General features: G+C 33.5%; 1 protein-coding gene across 1 annotated transcript; it reads right to left on the minus strand.

The window, feature by feature from the left end:
* Nucleotides 1-8,077: 8,077 nt before the first annotated feature.
* Nucleotides 8,078-9,566, minus strand: LOC125061581 (transmembrane reductase CYB561D2-like). Its single transcript, XM_047667059.1, has 2 exons — nucleotides 8,880-9,566; nucleotides 8,078-8,801 (listed from the first exon to the last, which is right to left on the minus strand). Exons 1-2 carry the CDS (start codon nucleotides 9,060-9,062, stop codon nucleotides 8,280-8,282), a joined length of 705 nt encoding a protein of 234 aa, XP_047523015.1. The 5' UTR covers nucleotides 9,063-9,566; the 3' UTR covers nucleotides 8,078-8,279.
* Between the last annotated feature and the right edge of the window lie 364 nt (nucleotides 9,567-9,930).

Below are 9,930 nucleotides of genomic sequence, written 5' to 3' on the forward strand. Positions count from 1 at the left end.
TATAGTCAACAGAGTTCAGTTTACATTTGAAAAATTAAATATATAAAAAAAACTTAATAAATTAAATCATTAAAAAATTCATCCAGAAATTGGAACTAACATATACCCAATGTTTTACGGATCTCCTCAGGTGTTTTTCCTTTAACCATGTTGGCTACCGTCTTGCATGATACATCCAATAATCCCTTTATGTCTAAATAGTAGGCAGCTAAAATTAACTGAAACAATGTAACCTGATCAACTTTCAAGAAATCTGCATCCCATGACGATATATCGTCAGTTCTCTTTTGTTTATTCTCATCATCTTCAGGTAGAGGAGGAACATCTTTATGATAAGTAGCCCATTGAATAACCTTTTTTAGAATAGCGGAGTTGACGTTCGGAAGAGGCACTATTTTTTCTTCGTCGTCGTCCATGCCCAAATCTTCTAACATAGTTTTTATCGTAACTGAGCATTTGGCTATCTCAACATCAACTTCAAATATTTCATTATCAGAGGACTGTAGTTTTATGTTCGGCATCTGAAAAAAACTATTTTTGTTAGAAACAACGTCGATTTTCGGCGCCATCTTATAAATAAGGAAAAATCATACTTGCTTGCTTACCTTAGATTATTATATTGTTTTTGAATCAATAAAATGTTGTTACTATTTATATTGTCACAGTAACTTTATATTAGTGGTGGAAAACCAAGATTAAACTGTTTTAATCGAATTTACCTGGAGCATGAAATACAAAGAAACACACTAGCAAAACGCCAATCATAGAGTACTGAGTATTCAATTTCAGTATACTGTATTAGTAATATAGGGGGAAATACCAATAACCAAATACCAATAATGACGCAAATACCAAATATTTTTTTTTTTTTTTTTAAATATTGGCCCGCACGGTTTGTGCATTGTGGCCCAGGGTCAAAAACAGGGAAACGGGTAAAAACATAAAATTATCGTCTGGAAAGGAATTTATACATTGAAAGGGAAGATGTTAGAGCTTGGCAATTATTTTCAATCGATTTTCCCGATTTGTATATAAGAAGATCGTCTGCATATTGTAATACGTTTGCTGATGCCTGCAATGATGTTTCTAAATCATATGTGTAGATGTTGTAGAGCAAAGGACTGAGCACAGAACCCTGTGGTAATCCTTTCCACACAGTCCGCGATAGTTTGACATCTTCGATAAATAAATTAATGTATCTTTCTCTGAGCATATTGATAATAAAGTTTGACAGAATCGGTGGTACATCTAAGGGTATGTTCCGATATACACTGCGACCACTGTACAGAGTACCGTCAATTTAGTATACTGTGAAACCGTTTCTCTATAGCCAGCTATACTGGTTACAATTTAAAACGGAACGCAGTCCAGTATACTAGTCAGCTTCGTTTTTCGACACAGTTTTCAAATGAGTGCATCAAAGTTTTTCAATTCAACAAGAAAAACTATTATTGGAGTATTATCGCATTAAAAAAATCTATATTAATATTAACTGTCACTTGAATTAATACTACAAAGAAAGTAAGTTAGAATTTTAAATGTTTGTTATTAAACTGTAAGTTATATCAGCCGTTAGGCATTCAAGTGGTTTTGATTGATCACGTGATCAAAGCACTGCGAGTACCTTACCTCGAAAACGCCAGTGCTCGCAGTAGAAGTATAGCGGGGATTTGTGACGTCATATATTTCCTAGGACGCTGCGGCTGTATACTGCAGTCCATAGCGGAACAAATTTTTGAACAGTGGGAGCACTATACAGTACTCGCAGTGTATATCGGAACATACCCTAAGTAAAGCAATTTTCCCCTAAGAACCGATATAAGAACATTGTCATAAGCTGAGCTTATATCTAAGAAAGTAGCTACTATCGACTCGTTGTTTGAAAAAGCTAATCTTATGTCCGTAGTGAATATACCTAAGCTATCCATTGTGCTTCTACTTTTCCTAAAACCGAATTGTGACGTTGCTAATAAATTTTTACTCTCTAAAAACCATTCTAAACGGATTTTAACTAGGGGTTCTGCTGTTTTCATTAAAACAGAAGAAAGGACAATAGGTCTGTAAGAAGAAGGATCATCGGCTGGTTTATTGTCTTTTAAAATAGGGATAATAGATTGAGTGATCCAAGACTTGGGAATGCACCCAGAAATCATAATAGAATTTATAATATTTAAGTACAGCATCAGCACACGGTCCGAAAGGTTTTTCAAAAAAGAATATGGAATCCCATCTTCTCCTGGAGTAGAATCTTTTACGTTATTGAGTACACCTTTAAGTTCGATCAAAGAGAATGGAGCGTTTAATCCAGTTTGGTCATCGGAAATATAAGCAGGAATAGATAATGGAGGAAATGCCTGTTCCGGTACAGAAGGGGGTGCAAGATGATCCATGAACTGATCAGCTAGGGTTAGCGGTAATTTAGAAGAGGGAGAATTATTATATGCAGATCTAAATCTACGAATATTACGCCAGACCTCTGACGGGCTGACGTCTGGGCTAATGGAGGCACAAAATGATTGCCAACCATCATATCTCTTTTTCTTAAACAATTTTTTAGCACTACGGGCAGATTCTAAATATAACTCGAAATTTTCTTCTGACATCTCCTCACAGTAATTTTTTTCAGCCTGTTTTCTTGTTTTTATTGCAGCTGTACATTCATGATCCCACCAGGGAGGCGAAGGAATTTGCGATCGGAACTTAGTTTTAGTGCAAAAAGATTCATCGGCAGCTTCAATCAAAACCTGAGAAAGAATTTCGGCAGAGATCTGATCACCTTCTTGAGAATAAATACTAGTTTTCTGCTCTACTCGTTGGTTGAATAGTTCCCAATCAGCGTTGTTTAATCTGTATTTAAAACGAGGAGAGCGAGTGGTTTTGGTATAGTCCTTTTCACGAAAGAAGTCCCCCAGACGCGGCGCTGCAATCGCATGACGTAATGTTGCCATTTATGAGTAAAAAATTTACCTATTTTATTTACATTTAGCAGATGTAATTTATCAAGTAATATTATTTTCTGCATACTTCGATGAAACAATATTTCTGTTATGTAAAAAGTATATACATATTTATTTACTTATATTAGCGGTGTTCTACCTACTTAAAGGGAAAAGTTGAGAAGATAGGGTAAAGAAAAGCAATACAATTTTTTATTCAGAGTTTTATTGCATAATTGTTGGGTTACAATTTTTTTCGAAGTACACACCGCTGTTATACCTTCGTTTGTAATTCTTGTTATAGTTATTTCTGACACACCTGCAATTAAATTATGAACAACTAAAAATAATAATAACTTTAAGTTTATAATGCTTATGTAATATATGTTTTAATTTCAGTTACCTAGTTTCATCACGTTATGTATTTGTTCAATTTTGTCGCAAAAACGAATTTATATCATAAAAGTCCCATCAATACAGCAAAAAAATATTAAATGGCAACTCTAAAAAGTACCTGTTTTGGCGGCAATTCTCTTCCGAACATTGTTTAGTTGTATTAAAACACCTTGATTCTTATGTTCCGCTTCACAGAACTCTTTCACCTTTAATATCATTTCTCGAGCCGAACTTTTTACAACTTTTGGCATTGTAATCAATATTTAAAATGCACTAAGCTAGTTAAAAATTCACAAAAATCTACCACAACAAACGAACTTGATAACATCGACGAATGACAACATTGCCGACCTGTCAAATTTAGTTCCAAAAATATCCGCGGGACTTCTTTCATGAAAAGCACTATAGGTTTGTGTGAAGGAAAAGTAATTACAAGTGGAAAGTGGTCACTACCATACGAAGATGCAAGAGGGTGCCAGTCCAAAGTTGAAGCTAAATCAGGTGAACATAAAGATAGATCAGGCGCACTTGCACCTTCACTTGGACCAGTAACACGGGTTGGCAGCCCAGTGTTTAAAATACAGATACAATGAGAATCTATAATATCTAATAATTGATCTCCATAATAGTTGGAAGAAGTGCTTCCCCAGGATTGATGTTGGCAATTAAAATCACCTAGGACTAAGAATGGCCTTGGAAGGATGGAAAACAGTTGATTAAGATGAGAAAAAATATTTACATTAGGACGAGAAAAATAAATAGACACTATACAAATTTTATTTACAATAGCAGCAATGACTGATAAGTCATCTCCGAATGAGGGAAGTGGAAATAAGGAATAGGGGAGATTATTTTTAATGACTATGGCAACACCGCCATAGCCGTCAGGTCTGTCCTCCTGTCGGAGAATAACATAACCTGGAATTCGAAAAGTCAATTCCGGGCGAAGCCATGTTTCCGACAGAGTTGAGACAAATGGTTCAAATTTATTATGCAAATGGATTAAATCATTTTAATTGCAGATAGCGCTTCTGCAATTCCACTGGATTATTTGTTCGCGTTCGTGGCGCATAAGAGGATTTTAATTGAGTTAAGGAAGCAATCATTTGGCGGCGTTGTTCGGTTACGTTGTTGTCAGAGTTAGAATTAGATTTAATTTCAGTCAAAAGTTGGATTAAATCAGAGATTATGTCATTATTGTTAACGTTACTGTTTATTAAAGTGACCCCGTTAGAAGGAGCTGGAGCGTCGTAGTCCTTTATCAAATTGAAGTGTTCTGTTTTGTTATACCCCAGTCGTTTTAGTTTGGGGGATGTTGGTTTAGCAAATATTGTTTTCTTATAAGATCTACTATACGACGGAATCGAGGGAGAGGAAGGCGATACATGTGGGACAGGAGAATTAGGAGTATTCTGGATGTTTGAAAACTTAACTATATCAGCAAAAGATTTAGAAACTGGATCATACACTTTATTTGCTTCTGCATAAGATACACATCTCTGAGCCATATACAATTTACTTTTAGTCTGCCGTTCATATTCTGGACACTTTCTGTTTGTAGCAAAGTGTAGACCAGAACATAGGCAGCAAGTCGCGGCATCATCTTGTATGTTGCATGTGTCCCCTGTATGGCCTTGGCCACACTTGTAACAGCGGGGCCGAGAGTTACAATTAGACTTAGTATGACCAAATCGGCAACAAGAATAGCACTGAATAGTGGGGTATACGTAAAGTTCCACGGGCAGGGCATTGTAGCAGACAAATACATGTTTAGGAAGGGTTTGACCATCGAAAGTTATTACAATAGTCTGTGATGGCTTCCACTCAGGAGGGCTGCTGTTACGTACTTTATAATTAAGTCGTCTAATTTTTATAATTCCTCCGCTGCCTACAGGCAGAGAGATGTTGTCTAATATCTCTTCGGGAGACCATTCCGCGGGAACGCCTCGCACCAGGCCCATTCGGGTCACATTAAATGAGGGAATAAAAGCTTTGTAATTATTTCTTGCCAGGCAAGGGTTATTAATAAATTCGTTTGCACATTTGTGGTCAGAGAATGATAGGAAATTCTGTTTCGGCCTATCCTTTTGATGCTACCATTAATTATGTTTTTAAAATAATTTTTCTTGAGGAAATAACCAAATTGAACGGGGTGAAGGGAGGGGATGTCCGTATCTGAAGAAACTTTTTGCGCATGAACTACGAATGGCCCTATGTCATAGGCCTCATAAGACGTTCGGCCTGTAGGATTTTTTATGGACTGAGAAACGTCTGATGGAGGTGATGGGTGCTGTTGGGTATTAACAGTTGCAGTATCTACACGGTCTACTTTGTTCTGAAAACTATCTAGAGCATTAGCGTTCTTAAGCCCAGTACTTATTGAGGGAATTTCAATTTCCGGTATTTGGCACGAGCAATCAGTGTCCTTTTGTTTGTTCCGACGCGTCGGATCGAATCTTTTTTTCCTTTTGTTGCAGTGTTTGCAAATTTTACCTAATCGCATTCTTTTTCGGTAATTCCGTTGATCCACATCTGTATCTACACTGGACTCGTCCAGTTTAGAAAATCTATTTTCTATTATAATATTACAAGCTACCTCGGGGGGCGAGCCCTCTTCCATTTTTTCGCCTGACTCCAGGCCTTGAGGAAAAAGTATACAAACTTACCAGATACTGTAGAATATATACACAAATGAATAAACAAAACTATTAAATTAAACTACTACATACAAATATATACAAACTGATCTTTTATACAAGTTAAATTAAATTTAAAAATTTCACAATTAATGAAATTCTGTAATAGGTAATCTTAGTACTACATAGTAGTACAGTAATAAGTTAAAATAAAATAATTGTATTTGTATTCATGTCTATGATAATAGAAGCCTTTTGTTAAACTTTATCTAATTTAACTTTATTTAACCAATTTCTGTAAAGTTGCATATAGTAGATCATTTTTCGAAAAATAAGGTCATAAAGAAGTTTCACTTCTTACGTGTGTACACCTAGAACACGCACACATGTTTTTTTCTTTAAGTGTTGTGATTTTGTGTGTTTATGTGTGTGTGTTTTTGATTGTAATAAATCTTATGTCTACAATGAATAAAAACCTAGTGGCGTTACAAGCTTTTAATTCTGGGCTTCACATTTCTGTATCTGTTTCGTGATTATTTGTTTTTCTAATAGGCAAGTAAGCCTGGCACACGCCGACCACTTTTTAGGTCTAAGACATGCCAGATTCCTCACGAAGTTTTTGTTCAGCGTACTACCGATTAAATTGCGGGCACAGAAGTTCCATTGGTTTGGTGCTAATCAGGGATCGAATCTACGACCTCAGGGATGAGAGTTGCACGCTTAAGCTACTAGGTCAACACTCACAAAGGCAAAAGCTATTATGCTAAATTTCAATGGATTTCTTTATTAAATAAAACAAAATAGGTGTGTACACACTTATATAGTTAGTATTGGCAAAATGAGCTACACAATTGCAATAAGATATTAGGAATATTGATTAAGTAAGTTTGATATACCCTTAATTAGATACACTTTATTATATTATGCTTAATACTAAACCCACAAAACATTGAAATTTATAATTAAATCATAATATTACTAGTAAAAAATTTTGGCACATTGGAAAGAGTATGCAATACATATTTACTAGTATAACCAATCCATTACAGCACCACATTTTATTAAAAATATTGAATAAGCATCATTGAAACATTAACAAATCTATGAAATAATTTACTTAAATGGAAATCCAAAAGGAAACCAATAATGATAACAAATATACCCAAACTAAGCCTTATTTTGATATTTGACATATCTAGCAATAACACAGACTCATTTTAGATGACTTTATGATAACATTGTAAATATTGAGAACAAACATCAATTTATCAATACAAAATACATTTTTTCCTCCAATAAAGTCTACTTAAAATTATACTTAACATTTTCAATATATGTACTAGTATTTTTAAATCAATATAAATTAATTTCTATGCATATAAATTTTTAATAAAACGACATTATAATAAATTTTAAATGCTCATTACATATCTAATTAAAAATTTGCGCTCAGTATGTACGTTGATATATTTTTTTTCAATTAAATGTTTTTTAATTATTTTAAAATGTAGACTTATATAATAACAATATAGTTCTATATAAAGATTTGGAAGTATACATTAATAAAAAATTAGAAATACTTTTTTCAGTCATAAAAACATTTAAAAATCTTTCAGATCCAAGTTTATAAATTATTCAGTAAAGTGTTGTATAGAGATTTAAAATAGAGTACAAAATAATGTGCCATTACTTTTTACACTATATTTTTTATATATATAGGAATCATTTTGGCTTAAGCATAGCATTTTGGCATTGCATTTGGTAATAATTCACATTAAACAGTAACTAATAATAAATATCTGAGACTCAGTATAAAATCTAAACAAAAAAAAGTTATGTTAAGTTGAAATACTGTGTAGGTTGAAATTCTGTTGCTAAATGCTAAGAAGGGTCTTTTATTGACTTACACACAAGCCTGTGTCACACAACATATTATAAAAAAATTAAGTTAGCTAAAAATTAAGAAAGATATAAATTTTTCTTATTTTTCAAGCCATGAATGGACGCTATAAGTTTGTGCATATAACTAATAGTATATATGCGCAAAACTTCCCCACCATGCCATATAATACCATATTAAAAGAAATGCAATAACTTTTCTGTCACAACATATTATGTTCTATTTGGAAAATAAGTGTTTTGTTGCAATCCAATGGATAAGCTACACCTACAATAATGGATGCAAAACTAGTATGTCTTTTGGTAATGACAACACCAAACATATAAACAGCAAAGAAAACTAAGCATAAGTAAAGATTAAATTATGGAATAATAATGAATAAATTATTGTTTAAATCATAGAAAAATTCATCTAATAGTTAGAACTAACATATCCAAATCTTTCTTTCAGACGAAAATATACCTTTAGGGTTGGTCGTAAAATTGTCAGAGTTAGAACTATCAATACCAGTATTATTGAGAGGAACCTTAAAACCTCTCCAAAAGACCACCACTTTGAAAAATTGCCTAAAACTATTGTTATCACTCCTAAGCAAAGTGTAATTAACCCGACAGAAGCATGTATTACTTTTATGTAAATTGGTGCCATGTAGTCTTTTAGCTTTAGACTATATAGGGTGGTGAGTCCCCCGAGACTAGTTAAAAAAGTAAATATAATGGCTGCTAAACCAAATTTGGCATGTAAGGAGACAAAATGTGGCTTATCATTAATGATTTTATTTATCAATATTATAATAAAACCTGTCAGTATGACTGTTGCAGCAACCAGTTGAAGTACCCAGTGCCTTGCACTTCGAAGACGTATAGGCATCCACTCTGTTGCAAAATCACCAGGAGTGACAGCATTGACAGCACTACACATAAATATCAGCCACTGTAAGGGAAATAGAAAATAAATATTATTAGTCTATTCTATTGCATAAAATGTGTAACATTTAAATTAATTATTTACCCCTATTGACATGAGAATTGGATGAAAGGAGAACAATGATACTCCATCGCGAAAGCAGCAATAAATTATAATCCCATTAAAAATTACAGCTGCACTATTATTAATGAGATTCATGTAGCTTGGTTTTAAATTACTAGGTGGTACAAGATTTGTAGATTCTGATGAGCCGTCAATCGCAGGCATGTTTACTTTACCAAGACGGTCAGTTTCGAGCGGCGGTTGCAAATTGCAAACTTTTTCCGAAAATCGGTAGGTGTACAACCAAATCTTTCTAAATGAGCACTTTGTTCTTTTCCAAAGAAACAGTCACTAATGAAACTATCCTAACGCGTAAAAGGTATTATTAATAATGTTTAAAATATGCAGGAATGTTCCACTTCCTAACATTCTTTATTAATTTTTCCATTGCGCATGTGAAAGCTGAAGATTGCACGAGATGGTCGTTTGACCCTTATCTACTCCAGTCCTGAATATTTGAAAACTATCGAGTATTGGAATGATTAATTGATGAATTTACTTCGTCTAGTTGTTTTAGTGTTACATAATGACCATAAATGTTATTAAATCAAAATCAAACTTATGATTCCAGCATAAAAATAATCTATAAATATTATTGTAATAGAAATTAGAAATATTCAATCAATATTCTGTAATCTGTACGTCAAGTGTCAGTTATCAACCGTCAGCACTTAGAACTAATAAATCATAAATGATAACTGAGAAATGTCAATCTACCTTTTCATTTCTAGCAGCGCTTCCAGATTCACTGTAATTACAGTAGATTTACTGTATTTTAGACTTTTCTACTGTATACTGTAATGATAAAATACAGTGTATGAAAATACTGTATTTAATTTCCGTTCATATAAATTATCAAATTAATCAAATTTAATACGTTTAACGTATTAGAAAATACGAAATATAAATTTGCAACCTAATCTAGAACCCAGAACCACTGACCTTTATCTATAGACAATGTAGAGTAGGATTGTTACCTACATATTATAGTTTACGTGCGGGGAATTCCCAATGAATCAGAACTAACGCTTAG

Source organism: Pieris napi, chromosome 23 (genome assembly GCF_905475465.1).
Source record: "Pieris napi chromosome 23, ilPieNapi1.2, whole genome shotgun sequence".
NCBI classification, from domain to species: domain Eukaryota; kingdom Metazoa; phylum Arthropoda; class Insecta; order Lepidoptera; family Pieridae; genus Pieris; species Pieris napi.